This window comes from Ornithorhynchus anatinus, chromosome 20, assembly GCF_004115215.2.
Source record: "Ornithorhynchus anatinus isolate Pmale09 chromosome 20, mOrnAna1.pri.v4, whole genome shotgun sequence".
NCBI classification, from domain to species: Eukaryota; Metazoa; Chordata; class Mammalia; order Monotremata; family Ornithorhynchidae; genus Ornithorhynchus; species Ornithorhynchus anatinus.
In genome coordinates, this window is record NC_041747.1 from 8325996 (window position 1) to 8341552 (window position 15557).

At 45.6% G+C, this 15557-nt stretch overlaps 1 protein-coding gene across 8 annotated transcripts in view; it reads right to left on the reverse strand.

The window, feature by feature from the left end:
* ARL11 (ADP ribosylation factor like GTPase 11) overlaps positions 1-15557 on the reverse strand; it is an 84884-nt gene that overhangs the window by 40021 nt on the left and 29306 nt on the right. For 2 of the 8 annotated variants that reach the window (XR_003753887.2, XR_003753892.2), the window contains exons 3-4: positions 8655-8707; positions 27-91 (exon numbers count right to left, since the gene is read on the reverse strand). Coding sequence is in view for 3 of the 8 variants with exons in the window: in XM_007668593.3 (XP_007666783.1) it covers positions 6415-6966 (552 nt within the window). In the remaining 5 variants the exon portion in view is untranslated. Of the gene's footprint in view, positions 1-26; positions 92-5870; positions 7581-8654; positions 8708-15254; positions 15356-15557 lie in introns of those variants that run through there. The other 6 variants (XR_003753888.2, XR_003753890.2, XM_007668593.3 and 3 more) reach the window with 6 other exon arrangements.

The window sequence follows — 15557 nt, forward strand, 5'->3', positions numbered from 1 at the left end:
GTTTGCTTCATGTGATTTCAACCTACCTCTGTTTAGTAGAAATGGAAGTGGCTCCAGGCCCAATCACGTTAGCCTTTCAGGTAAAATTTTTCTGAAAAATAAGGTGACTTTCTTAGAAATTTTGACTAACTAGAAAATCAAGGATCAAGAAATACCATTTCACTTGTACCTGGATTGAACATTAAGAAGCAATTTGTGACACAGTTTTGTGGCATGGGTTGTTATAATCTCTCACACAAAAGAACAGCTCAGATTGATCTCTCTCTTTCTCCATCGCCCTCTCCCTCTCCATCCCCCTCTCCCTCCCTCTCTCTCCTTGTTAGTGCTTACTGTAAGTCAAACACTGTACTAAGCTCTGGGGTAGATACAAGATAATCAGATTGGACACAGTTCCTGTCCCACATGAGGCTCACAACTTAAATAGGAGAGAACCCAGTCAGAAGACCTGGGTTCTATTCCCAGCTCCGCTACCTATCTGCTTTGTGACCTTGGGCAAGTCACTTCACTTCTCTGTGCCTGTTACTGATCTGTAAAATGGAGATTAAGCCTGTGAGCCCCAAGTGGGATGTGGACTCTATCCAACCTGATTAGCTTGTATCTACCCCAGCGCTTAGTACAGTGCTTGGAACATTGTAAGCGCTTAACAAATACCATCAAAACAAAAAGTGATACTTTTTAGTTGAGGTGAGGTTGTAGGGGGATCTTCAACCAAGAATTGTAGAGAATAGTAAACTATACTACAGATTCTGCAGGGTGGGAACGTCTTCAAGTGAGCTGGACTTGGAATTTGTATATAATTAGAGCTGATTTTCACATTTTTCAGGTAGGCTGAGAATACGAAGTTCTGTTAAGACATTTTCTCCTTATAATCTCATAATTCTGTGGCCCTCAGCATCCTGGAGAGGTAAAACTGACGTTTCCAGAAGCAGTTTGAAGTCTATAAAGAGTTTAGAGCATGTCTGATTCCAGTAAAATCCAAATGCAAATCACACCTGAAAGTGGCCTCAAAATCAACCAGCACATGTCTCCCAGGGAGATGCCATGCTGCATCTTTCCCCAGAATACCTGAGATAGGAAAATCATCTACTTGGGTCATGGCTCCTCTAACCAGTCTTTCCTACCCCTTCCCAGAGTCTCATTCCTTTGTTGTTTGTTCTTTTGTTGGAAATAGTTGCACAAAGGAAAAAATTAAGTCATTATGCAATCATTTTAGGCCGCTCTACACCACAAAAAGCAAAGGAACCATTTTCAAAGACACCAGAGAATTGAGTGCTTTCTCCCTAGCCAAGAAGCTTAGTTGCAAAAGCACTAGAGAATTTACATTAGCACTCCTTTTTGCAAGAAAATAACCAAGCTGAGTTAGAAAGCACAAATGTTCCGACTTCGGAATATGGGGCACAAAATATAATTTCTGTTTGCCAAGATAGAAATAGTCATAAACTGTTTACAAAGTAACTCTTTTGCCCCCTTGATAACTGATGTAATTGCAGGCTGTACCTAAAAGCCAAATATCATTTCTAAAAGAAGTGATGGAGGATGGGTTTTACAGCTAATTAACCACAACATAATAGTCGTTGACCAGAACATTGAAAGGATTCAGTCTGTGAGTTGGAGGAGTTTGAATGCTAAAAATGTATTACATACCAAAGAAGGAATAAATCATTTTTGGAAAATAAAACATCCTTTAATGCCTTTGCTTGGACCCAGTGCACCAAGTAATCAGTATAAAGGAAGGGGGGTTCTGGGAAATGAGGGGGAAATGTCCTATTTTTGTCTTTCATTTTGGTATAACTTGTCATTAGGTAATCTCTACATTATTGAATGTGTAGGGGGAAAAGGGGAGTCCATCAAATAATGGTATTTACTGAGTGCCTCCTGTGTGTAGATCAGTGTAATAAGCACTTGGGAGAGTACATACAACAAAACTGGTAGTCACATTCCCTAAATCTACGGTCTAGAGAGCAGATGTTATTGTCTTGTTCCTATTGAATTTAAAGAGTGCAACATATAAGAGCCTCAGGCAGAAATTAACTCTACTGGCATATTCAAGAGCTTTAGAAACTAGACTTTTTTTGGTAAGAAATCATTGTGTCTCAAGATCTGACCTCCCACCTTCTTATCCAGAAAGCAGTCCATCCTGTCTGAAACAGTGACAGTTGGTGGCTCTGGGAAAACACTATAATAACTGAATGATTGATATACTATTGCATTTTGACAAATCAGAAGTCTGATACAGCAGTTACAGCACATCACCAGATTTCTCCCTTTCTCTAGGACCCCTCCATCCATTTGTGTGGGCTACTGTTCTCTTTCTCTCTCTGCCTTTCTCACCTTGTTAGCTTCTTCCAAAACACTGGGAATTGTAGACTTTTTGCCTACTGGGAAATGTACTATATTTACTTGCCTAGTTGACTTACAAAGCATAATTGCCCCACTCCGATTTTTGAGGAGAAAGTATGATCACTTTTTGCACCAACTAACTGTAAGCAGTAATAGCCCTGGGTCATGGTGGGAAAGAAAAGGATGAGATCGTGTCATAGCAGCTGGGGGTGGTTACTTTATTAAGCATGCTATTGCTACAGGAACAGAAAGGTGACTGCTTGAAAAAGCTGGTGAGGGTAATTAATTCATTAAGGTGCCCCGAGAGGAGTAGAAGAGTGAGTGTGTGGCAAAGCAGGGGAAGGTAGTTAACTCATTAAGACTACCACAGGTCAGAGGAGGAGCAGAAAGATGAGAACATAGGGAACAGAACCAGTGTGGAAAGAGTTAATTCACTGAGGCTCTATTACATTGCAGCACTTGAAGAAAGTGAAACAGGCCCAAACTGATTAATCAATTGTATTTATTGAGTGTGTCCTGGGTGCAGAGCACTGCACTGCAGGCTTGGGAGAGTCAGCAGGACCAAATGCCCTCTTACTTTCCTCTTCCTTGCCCCTTCTTTCCTCTTCTTTTCCCCCTTATTGCTAGACTTAATTTCCCCTGTTCTAGCCCCTTTCCAGTTTCTGGGTTTCAAAAAAAGTTAGGCAATTATATGAGGAAATATGGTAGTTGCCTCAATCAGATTTTCTTACTTCCTTTTCCCATTTCCCTTCAGCCCCCCAGCTCTACCTCCAAAGGAGATCTGAATGTTAAAGCAAAAAGCCTTTCCAATACCTCCCCACCACTGGCTCCCTGACTAAACCAGAGGGCTGAGGTGGTATCAGAGATTTATATGTGGAACTAGCTACAGCTAAGCAATCAGGATATGCTCTAATTTAGAAGAGAGCTGGTGCTCAGAATCAGACTACCCCACCAGATGCACCTCAAGATCTGTGGGCAAGTGGCTGTAAGGTAAGGTACCCTTTTTCACTTTTCCATAGCAGGGAAGTAGGGCTGGGGAAAAGGGCTCTGATCACCCCTAACCTCACATCTCATTGATACCTGCTGCTTTCTTAGACTCCAAGATGGAAAGCAGATATAAATAACATGAGACATTTAAAAAAAAAAAAGTCCCATTGATATTTAGGCCAAAACCAGGGAAAATGACAGGATGGAAAATAGTGCCTGGCACATTGTAAGTGCTTAACAAATACAATAATTATTATTGGATGACAGATGACTGGGAGAATGGCAAAACTTTAAAGTTTGGTCACTACTGTCTTTCAAAAAGGATCAGAAGGGAGCACCTCACCAAGGCAGGTCTCCCTTGGAATGGTAAAGCTGCCAAGCCAAACTAGAGAGGGGGAAGAAACAGATTAAGGGGATTAAACCAAAACACAAACTAATATGCAAATCACCAAGGCCTGATGGCATACATGTTGGAATATTTAAGGAACTGACAAGATATTACTGAGCCATAAGCTTAAAATCACATGGGGAAGCTGGAGAGGGTCAACATACCTGAAAAATATGTGGAGAAACTAAAGAGGGTCCAAGGAAGAGAAACAAAAATAATTTCAAAGTGGAAAAAGGAAATCAAGTTGTTTAGCTAACTGAAGAGGTGGCCAATATGGGATTTAATAATAGTCTTCAGATGGTTGAAGGGTTCCTCTGGGGAAAATCAATCATTTATTGATCATTTCTGTGTGCAGAACATGGGAGAGTATGATATCATAAACACATTCCCTACCCACAGTGAGCTTACAATTTAGAGGAGTTAATATTGACCAGTGATTCTCAATATCCATGGAAGCCCCAAAAGAGGAAATGGGCTTAAATTCAAGCAGGAGAGTTTCTGGTTGGACAGGACAAAGAACTTCCTGAAAATTATGGTGGTATGGAGTCCCATTTGAAGGGGGGCCGTTTGTGTCCAGAGTTGATAGACATGTTCCCTGCCCAAAGTGAGCTTACAGCCTGATGTAGTGCCTTTTCACCTGCTCTGAGCAGAAGGCCGAGGCAGACAAAATCTTAACCCTGAAGGGAACGAGCCTGTTTGGATACTGTTGTTATGGTTTCAGTATAACACCTGAGCTAGGTGCAGCTGGTTCCAAGGTGAGCCCAACATCCCCCTCCTGAGATGTGGCTCATGACTGGCAATCTGTGCCCAGAGGCCTGCTGACATGGAATGCTGGGTGACATCTATATTTGCTCAGGACAAATACGCTCCCGGTTCTGGTTGAAGCCAAACAGTAAGCCACAGTAAAGGGCTCCATTCTTTCCCTCTCCTCCCTGTTCCCTTTCTAGTCTCCCTCCCCGACTTGATCCACCTCCCCCCAGCATGAAGCTTTAATGTGTAATGTCTGGAACCCTTGCCCAGAGGGGCTTCTTCTGGGAGCCATCTTTGTCAACATCATCCTGCTGGGGCCCTGCTCTGGGCAGAGCTCCCTGTTTGGAGGAGAGGAGGAAAGGCAGCAAGATAATTAACATTTTTTTGAGGGGGGACTTGCCTTCTCTGCTGGGATGGGCCCTTCTGGCTTCCAGGAGATAGGGCCACCCTCCCCACAAGCACATGCTTTACAGAACTGCTTTGTGCAAATGATTTTTGACCCTGAAAGCTTCTAACTGGTGAGGTTTTCCCCTTCTGAGCCTTCACTGTCCATGTTTCCTTCTGCCCTTCCCATGCCAGGGGTGCGGGGAGAGAGAGGGGAAAGCCCTCCACTCCATTTCCTAGTTCTCTTTCACTGCCCTTCCATTTCCCCCAATTTCCTGTTCATTTGGGCAAACTTGAGTGACCTTCAGGGCCCAAGTTTTTAAGTCTGCTGCAAAAGGCAGGGTATGAATGCATACACAGTAAGCGCTCAATAAATACCATTGATTGCATAACAAAGTATGCAGAGCAGGAAGTGCTATAAACTGTTCTTTTATGGGATCATCTTGAAGGATTTTGTTCTGAACATTCATTCACTGAATCGCATTTATTGAGCGCTTACTGTGCAAAGCACAGTACTAAGCACTTGGGAGAGTACAGTTCAGAAACAGACACATTCCGTGCCCACAACGAGCTCACAGTCTAGAGGGGAGCGATTTCCAGTGCAAAATGTGTCAATCTGTTGTGGAACCCTCATTATGGCTCTTTACATGGTTTTGTCATTTCCCTGTGGGTCCCATGCACCCTCCCACTGCCCCTGCTACTGGAGCCAGTGCCCTAACGTAGGTGAAACCGTCGAGTTGTATGTTCTAACTTCTGTTTCTAACTCACCTACTTAGTGAGCAAATCACCAAATTCCTGATTACAACACACAAAGCATATGACATTCCTTCCCCTTTTCTCTCACACATAAGCATGCCCCCAAAGTCGAGCACGAAGACTGCACCCAGCCAACTGCCTGTTTCTAAGATGCATTTTTAAGACACACTTTTGCCCTTCCGAGCTGGTCCTCGCTTGCACTGCTTGTACCTTTTATAGCATAGGTGATGCCCTCCTTTGTCACAGGCTGATAAGTGTAAAGAGCTTTTTTAAAAAAATTCACCAAAGAGTTGATTTTTAATAGGTTGGGGAAATCTTGGGAGGAGAAAGGATAACATCCAGGAACAGAAGAATTTCTTGACTGTTAATTGAGCTGAACCAACATGGGGATAGAAAGTTAGTACCAATGGAAGGTTTTCCCAGTCTTTAGCAGAGCCACGCTTTTTCCCTCTCAACTGATATCCAGTTCCCTCTACCCCACTCACAGGGCGCAGTGAAGTGTTTTCCCCCCTGAGTCTCCACTGTCCACGTTCCCTTCTGCTCCAGCCCCTTCCTGCCTTACGGAGCACCACTCTATTTCCTATTTCTCTTTCACTGCCTTTCCAGTTCCCCCAAATTCTTGTACATCTGGGCAAAACTGAGTGGGTTTCAGGGTCCAAGCTTATAAGTCTGCTGCAATAGAGAGGATATGAAAAAATTGCCCCCTCGTCACCCGCCCCGCAACTTCAGATTTCACCAACAAGATGGTCTGTCTATAAGCGACAGAGACAAAGCAATGCCATGTGTTACTGCCCCTTCGATTTGGCTCCTCACGATGGGAGCCTGCGACTGGAGGACTTGAGCAGTCTGACCAGGGCCTGCCAAGCCTCTGCCAACCCCTCGCCTGTGAGGGCACTGCAGCCCCTCAGCTCCCAGTTGTGGTTGTTGAACTGCTCCAGGTGTAGCCTGTCGTTGATCTCCAGGAGTGACAGAGCCCCCGGCACCTCCTGCTTGTTGGCCAGGACTAAGAAAGGGACCCCCACCATATTGGCATCATCCAGGACTTTCTCCAGTTCAGCCACAGCATCGGACAGCCGGTCTGGGTCTGTGCTGTCCAGCACGTAGAGGAGGGAGTCGGTGCCCTCCAGATAGTCCTTCCAGCGGCAGCGCAGCTGGTCCTGACCGCCGACGTCCCACAGGGTCAGGGACAGCTGCCCGGGTATCTCCAGGGCCTCCACATTGAAGCCCACGGTGGGTGAGGTCTTCACCAGCTGGTTGCTCTTCAGTTTGTACAGGAGGGTGGACTTCCCTGCTGAGTCAAGACCCATCATCACCACCCGGGCCCCCTCCTTCCATCGAGCTTTGGATTGGGCGGCGCCCATGGGGGCAGTGGCCTTGGTCCTCGTCAGTGGAATATCAGCCTCCAGAAGGAAGCCATTTGCATAGCCACTGAATGTAATAGCTTAAGAGCCAAGGACAGAAGCAGCATTTTCCTCCAGGACGACAGGGAACGGAGCTGAGACCTCAGAGAACAACCTGGCTGGATCGGCTGGGAAGTGAAGCAGGAAGTGAAGGGGAGAGGGTCTGGCTGGGCCTCCACCAGCAGGGAGCATTACAGAAGAAAAGCCAATGTCCCTGTTTTGGGGTCCCTTAGAGCTACTGCGATGAGGGAAGAGGTCGCTGGCCATCCTAACCGAAACACCCAGCTCATAGCTTCTTCTTTTGCCATTCGGTGACTTCTAACTTCCGTTAACAAGGAGGCAAAAGCCGCTTTTCAGTTGCTGTCAGGAGATAAAGGCCAGTGATGTCCCATCGATGACAAAAGCTTCTTTTCTCCAGCCTCCCCCAAAATGAGTGAACAAGGAAAAATTACCTCTGGATAATTCAACAGCAACGGGCAGCTTCTAGTCCTGACTCCTCTCACTGCTGGTAACTGTCAATAGGAAGATCTCCCGGAAGTGTGGTCATCTGCGCTTCTGCTGCTGCTTCCCTATTCCTGGGGTGGGAGGCAGAGGCAGGCTGGAGGCTCTGCAGCCTATCAGTGAGTTGAGATTTCTTTCTTTCAGGAGTAGTGGGGAGGGCGGGGGCAGGAAGCTCAGATGGTATCCACGGGGTGCCGTCCTGCTCAGGTCCCAGGATCCTTCCTGTTACAGCACTGGCTGAGTGTCGCTGACCCCTAGGCAACTCAACTCAGAGACAAGACCTGGGAAGCCTGGTGTGGGCATGGATTGTCTCTATTTATTGTTGAATTGTACTTTCCAAGCGCTTAGAACAATGCTCTGCACACAGTAAGTGCTCCACAAATATAATTGAATGAATGAATGAATGAAAGAAGCTGGGCAAACATTGGGTTTGCTTTCTTCTTCTCATCACTGAACCCTGGATCTTCAAGTCTCTGAGGTTTGCCTTTCTTTTTCTTTCTATCGTGCTCATGTGCTAAGATATACAATATGTGATTTGCTTTGACAGAAGGCAGAAGGACTGCTGGTCAGATGTTGGCCTTTTTTGGGGACACCTGTTCACACGGATAGCAATGTCTGGCAGGCTATCTTCCACATCATCAATATGGTACTGGGCTCCTTCATTCTTGCCTCTTGACAGCTTGATTGCCCAAGCAGCCCCAGTCACTGGTGGCATACATTACTACTCTGCAATAACTTTTGGCTTCTGATGCCAGTTAGGACTATAGGCTCACTCTGTTTTCAACAGTATTTTTGCATTCAAATTTTTAAATATAAATCAATATGCACGGTTTGGGTCGTGCAACAATATATTATACGTTAGCAGGTCTGGCCAGACTCTTCCAGGATGAAAGAGGGAGTTCTCATCATCCTTTACTTTTTATTTTTTCAGATAAACTCTCAGGATGATAATAGCAAAGAATCTCTTAATTATTAATCCCAGAAGTGTAGGTTTAATCATTAATAATACCTTTATTCTGTTTTCAACAAACAGGAAATAGGCATTTGCACCTAGCCTCTCCACCTAAAAGCTCGACTAATATAACAGCACATTAAAAACCCAGATATTGTTTTCACATAAATAATACATAGATAATGATTGCATGTACCTTAGAAAAGCAGTCCTGGATGGATTGGGCTCTGGTTGAGTTTCTGCAGCCATCTTTCAATGGAAAAGAAGAAGAAACAAAGCATTAATAATTCAGAAAGCCCATTATGAGCTTCAGTAATAGTGAGGAACTTTTACAAGCAGGTTCTTTCCACAGAAGGGCCCCAGCGGTAATAGTGAGGCTGACTTTTTTACTCCAGCAGGAGGGAGAACACTAAACATTCCCTTTTTTTTCCTTACCAACTGATTGTATAACCTCAGGGTTTGAAAGCCAATCTGCTGATCCCGCATTAACAGAGACGATGTTATTAGTGTTGCCGATGGGGGGGATGGACGACTTAGGATCAAACAAGTCTAATGCTTTCAACCTATTTTTGTAGTTGTCCTTGGAGTCATAACCAAGGTCTTGGAAAGAAAGAGTACAGATATCAGAACAGAAACATACAGAAATAGCTGCAAGTGCTAGAAGACAACTAGAATGGTCAGAGAGTTAATCTGAGAAGGCTTCATGGAGGGGATGGGTTTTGGGTAGTTTCAAAATCATTAGGGGCAGGACATTGCTTGGAAAAGAGGGGGCGGGAGAGTGCTGCACGAGGGGGAATGGCAAACGCTGTGACCCAGAGCCAGGAGAGAGTCCTGTGAGAGATGTGGGCAGGTAACGTGTCTGCCAATTCTGTTGTATTGTACTCTTCCAAGCGCTCAGTACATTATTCTGTACACAGTAAACACTTAAATATGATTGATTATGCTGAGCAGTAGGAGGGGCACATACAGAGGTAGTTGTATATGAGGGCAATTAGGCAGGTATTAAAGTTTAGAGACAAAGGTCAGAAATTGGAATTATATTTCTTGCTCCTGCAAGACGTGTGATTTCAAGCAAACATTTAACTTCTTTGATCTTGGTTTCCCCCAGCTGCTAAATATGGCTATCAGACTGAGAAGCAGCACGGCCTAGTGGACACAGCACGGGACTAGAAGTCAGAAGGACTTGGGTTCTAATCCTGGCTCTGCCACTTGTCTGCTGTGAGACCTTGGGCAAGTAACTTAACTTCTCTGTGCCTCACCACATTTATAAAATGGGGATTAAGACTGTGAGCTCTAGGTGGGACAGGGACTGTGTCCAACCTGATTAGCTTGTATCTTCCCCAATACTTAATACAGTGCCTGGCACATAGTAAGCGCTTAACACATACCATCTAAAAAAAAAAAAAAAAAAAGCGAATGCTCTGGTGTTCTTGTTGCCATACAGAGAACTACCCACATCACCCTCAGGTGGCTGCAAGATCTTGTTTTGCACAATCTCCATCCCTCCTCTTCCCTAACTAGCTGAGTAGAAAATAACCAAGGCCCCGTACTACTATGGGATGGCTAGCCAAGGCCAAGAAGAGTCATAAGCTCCAGAACTCCCAGGGGGCTAACTAAGAGCACGTGGCTCAGTGGAAAGAGCATGGGCTTTGGAGTCAGAGGTCATGGGTTCGAATCCCGGCTCAGCCACTTATCAGCTGTGTGACTTTGGGCAAGTCACTTAACTTCTCGGTGCCTCAGTTACCTCATCTGTAAAATGGGGATAAAGACTGTGAGCCCCACGTGGGACAACCTGATTCCCCTGTGTCTACCCCAGCGCTTAGAACAGTGCTCGGCACATAGTAAGCGCTTAACAAAAACCAACATTATTATTATTATTAAGAGGGTTAGAGAATAAACTCCTTGTGGGCAGGGAATGTGACTTGCACTTTTGTTGTAATGACCCAAGCACTTACTACAGTGCATTGCTCTTGGTAGGTGCTCACTAAATATCACTTTTGACAGATCTTTCTGTTAAGACAGCTCAGGACAGTGCACAATACTGCACAATGTAGGTGTCTGGTAACCCAAGGACCATCACAAGAAAATGAGATGAGTAGAGTCAGAACACTTGGAGATTTGAAAACACTACACGTTAAAAGCCTCCAAAGTCTCCACAGTGGCAATAAATCCAGATCACACAGAAATTGTAGTCCACAAATGAAAGGAATTTTTACATGAGAAGCAGTGTGGACTAGTGGAAAAAGTGCAGGCCTGCGAGTTAGGTGATCTGGGTCCTAATCCTGGTTATGCCACTCGCTCACTGTAAGACCTTGAGCAAGTCACTTAACTTCTGTGTGCATCCATTTCCTCATCCCTTTCCTCTCTAGCCAAACAGGTCCAGGCACTTATCAAAGTCCACCTTGACTTCTGCATCAGCCTCCCTGTTAACCTCCCTGACTCGCCTCACTCCAGTCCACACTTCACTTTGCAGCCTAGATCATATTTCTCAAAAACTGTTTGGTCCAAGTCTCTCCACTCAGGAGTCACCAGCGGTTGGCCATCCACTTCTGCATCAGATGAACTCCTTATCATCGGCTTTAAAGCACCCAATCAGCTTGCTGCCTCCTACCTTCCCTCGCTGACTTCCCATTACAAAATGGTCTGCGCACTTCGCTCCTTTAGCATCAACCTAGTCATTGTATTTTGATCTCTACGTCGCCGCTATTACTATAAGAAATCAAAGTAATGGAAGTGTAAATAAAAATGTAAGCAGTGGCGATTCTTTTATCCTGCCAGCAGGTGTCAGCCTTGCCTCGACCTGTTGGCCAAACTGTTTTCAACCAGTCTAGGAACAACAGTACTTTTGGGCCCTTGCCCAAAAAGAATATATTTAGTAAATTAGGTTTTAAAAGGACTAGGCCTACTACATTTTTTAGGGAGCTAAATTACAATTTTCTTACATTTGTATATCACACCCGACACAGAAAGATTTTAAAGAATTTTAAAAGCCCCAATTTTCAGACAAGGAAAATTAAATCACAGAGAAGTACAATAATTTTGCAAGGGAAAGTAAAATACTTTGACAATGGCAAAAACCTGAGTTTAGTCCAGTACTAACTTTCCCACTTTAAACTTCTGCTGTTCTCAGGACACCCTAACCCTCTCTCTTTTCTACCCCCTTACTTCCCTGGAAGAAACCCCACATTGCTCCAGCTTTCTAGGTGGATTTGATTCTGCAACCAGATCCGTGGTTTGGCAACCGTGTTAGCGGTGCCAGTATTTACAGCTATGGCATTTGTTCCACTCAGCAATTAAAGAATACTAACTACCAAGGAAGTCCCAGACTTTTGTCTCCTGCTTTGCAACTTAAACTGGCCTTCAGGGCCAGCCTACCTGCCTGCCTGCCTGCCTCCTTCCCTCCTCGTTGGTACTGATATGACCACAACCACTTGCTCTTCCACCCTGCCCTTGTTAACAGACTCTCTATATAATAACTCTTACTGCTTTTCCTTTACAGGTACATATTATCATTTGGGGTTTTCCCATTTGCAGATTTTGCCTATTTGTTTTGATGCTTCCTGATAATAGAATAGTAGCAATAACAATATTTGTTAAGCACCTCTGTGCCAAACACTTTACTAAGCACTGGGGAAGACACAATATAAGCAGATTGGACACACATCTGTCCTACATGGGGCTCACAGTCTATTAGAAGGGAAGATCAGGTATTTTAACCCATTTTACAGGTGAGGAAACTGAGGCACAGAAAAGTTAAATAACTTGCCCACAGTCACACAGCAGGCAAGGGGTGGAGCCAGCACTGGAACCCAGGTTCTCTAACTCCCAGGTCTGTGCCCTTTCCACTAGGCCAAGCTGTGTCCCTTTTTTATTGGCTACAGCAAAACAAACCACAAAACGACAGACAGCAAGGAATTCAACCCAATATTACGCTTGAGCGCAAGCTTCCCTCTGCGCTTCCCTGTTGCTGCCAGAGTCTAGGCTCCAGGGTCCCTTCACAAGGCTGAGTCCCTGCAGTTGATGGATCGGGGGAGCAGGGAGACATTGGAACTGGAAACCTGGTAATAGAATTTGTTTTTCAGTAGGATGGAACTGCTTGCTTTTCAGTTATTTTGGGCTTGTCGTAACTGGCAATCTCAGCTTGGGGCATTTGATTTTTGCTTCCTACTTTCACCACCCACATTACTCACTCAATAACTTCCTAACTATTAAGCTGGGCTGAGCCAAGGTAGTCATTAAAGCTACGCAAATTCAGTAACGGTTGTAAAACTAAAACCATAACCATAGCCTGCAGCTATTCCACCCTGGGATAGGAAATTGACAGGTTTTACAAACTAAGCCAAATCTGTGCTTGGGTGGAAGATATGTCTGGGGGCAGACCAAACATTTTGTTTGATGATATAAGACTTGGTTCTTACTTTCTCTCTCTAATTAATGGAGAGAAATATGCATATGCTCAGAGTTATTGTGAATCATGACTAGTGCAATAGTGATTTCACTTTATTCATGAAGCTGTCAATCACTGTCAAAATGATGCCCTGAGAACCACCAATTCTAGATCTAAGGAAAGAGCTATTTTAATAGCAGTGGCACTACCCCTCATGACCTGGCCAAATTCCAATTCAGGAAATTATATCCTGACATCTTAAAATTTCATCTGTGGTTTCACTGAGATATACTACTCCAGTCTCCGGGCCCTAAACCAGAGAAGACCTGTGAGTACTGTGGAGGTGATGGGTGATTTTGACTCTCCTATGGTTTTCAGAGAGCTCCTGGATCTGGGGACAAGAGTATATTACTTAAACTACGGATGCCTGTCTACTTGTTTTGTTTTGTTGTCTGTCTGCCCCTTCTAGACCGTGAGCCCGTTGTTGGGCAGGGATTATCTTTGTCACCAAATTGTACTTTCCAAGTGCTTAGTACAGTGCACACAGTAAGCACTCAATAGATATGATTGAATGAATGAATGAATAAATAAGCCAACACAGCTTTTAAGGTGAATTTCCTATGAGGTAAGCATCTTAAGAGTTTCACTTTTAATTATAGCCTGTACATTTCTGATATTAGCCTCCTGCTCATCTCTAGTATCATCAGCATCTTGAGACTCGGACGAGAGGCCTCGTACTTTACCTTTTTCTTAATCTAGGGGCACTGGGGTAACCTATGTATTGTCCCTCTTCCCTTATCTGTTTACAGGAATTGTAAAGGGGGTTTGAGGAGTTATGTACACACCTAATGGATCTGTATATAATTAAGTTTTAGAGATATCATTTTTCAATAGAAAACATGATTGCCCCATAGAAGCACAGCTAAGCTTCTAGCTAGTAGTATTAGCAATGATTAAGCTCTGAGGGCAAAGCAAACATCAAGAAGTCAAATACCTCTAAGTCCCTCACACCCTTTGCCGAGGAATCTTGGTGTCATCAGGTCCACCTGACTGGAAGCATTTCAGGCATTTCCACCCCCTCTACATCTGTTTCCCCATCCTACTGCCCCATTAGTGGCCCTAGGCTAGTCCACAGGGCCTTGGTAGGAAGGAAGGGTAGTGGCAAGATTAGAGGAAATGTGGACAGCAGGCAGCAGCTGTCAATCTCTGTGGGAGGTTTCCCCACTTGAATGATTTGCAGGAGATTTAATTTTACTGGTTCAGCAATTGGACCTAGCACCGTTTCAAGGGAAGGTTTAAAATAAAAAAGACAGTGAGGAAATTCAAGGTCTTGAGGCTGGGCCTGGCTCACAAACAGGGGACCTCACAGAAGTCAGTCAGTAGCATCGACTTTGAAATCAAAGGACCGTTTATGTGCATATGTGTGCCCACACAGTCATATTAGTAATCATGATGGTAATTGTTAAGCACTTACGATGTGCAAAGCACTGTTCTAAGCACTGGAGGGGATACAAGGTGATAAGGTTGTCTCAAGTGGGGCTCCCAGTCATCATCCCCATTTTATGGATGAGGGAACCAAGGCACAGAGCAGTTAAGTAAGTTGCTCAAAGTCACACAGCTGACAAGTGGAGGAGCTGGGATTAAAACCCAGGACCTCTGACTCCCAAGCCCGGGCTCTCTCCACCGAGCCACGCTGCTTCTCTATCCAAGTTATTCCTGTTTTACCTAGAACTAATGCCATGGAACACAGCAAGGGCTGGTGGAAAGACAGGGGTCCCAGCAGTCCGATCTAGGATAAGCCTAATCAGTGGTATTTGTTGGACACTTACAGTAAACTGAGCACTGTACTAAGGGCTTGGGAGAGTGCAATATGAGTTAGTAGCCACCTTCCTTGCCCACGACGAGCTTCCAGTCTGGAGGGGCAGCCGGGCATTAGTGCCTCAGTTCCCTCAGCGTGGCTCAGTGGAAAGAGCCCGGGCTTGGGAGTCAGAGGCCGTGAGTTCGAATCCCGACTCTGCCACTTGTCAACTGTGTGACTGTGGGCAAGTCACTTCACTTCTCTGGGCCTCATTTGCCTCATCTGTAAAATGGGGATTATGGCTGTGAGCCGCACGTGGGACAACCTGATTATCCTATATCTCCCCCAGCGCTGAGAAGAGTGCTCTACACATAGTGAGCGCTTAACAAATACCAACATTATTATTATTATTAAAAGGGGGGGGGTTGGGAATGTGAGCCTCAGCGGGCCCGGGATTGGGTCCAACCCGCTTTGCTTCCATCCACCCCAGCGCTTCGTCCAGTGCCGGGCACACAGTGAACGCTTCTCAAACTACCACACGCGTGGTTGCCTCTCTGCCCCAAGTGTCATGCTTCCTCGGAGCGGGGGGAGGCGGGGTGCCTGACTTTTACCTGCATCTGCGTGTGGGTGGAGGAGGCGGGGCGCGCACGAGGGCGGGCAGGAGGGGCGCGCTGGCCGCCCTGACGGGACGAAAAGCTGAGGGTCCGGGCCAACCGGCTCCATCTCCGTTTTGGGGGGGAGCGGGGGGGGGGGGGTCGGGAAGCGGGAGGAGGAGAAGAAGGAGCAGGAGGAGAAGAAGGAGGAGGCCGTCCTGGCTCTGTGTGTGCCTCCTTTCCTCAGAGGGAGGGCGCGCGCCCCTCGGCCCCGCCCGGCGCGCGATTCGCCGCCCGTCACGTGCGTGGGGGCGGGGCCCC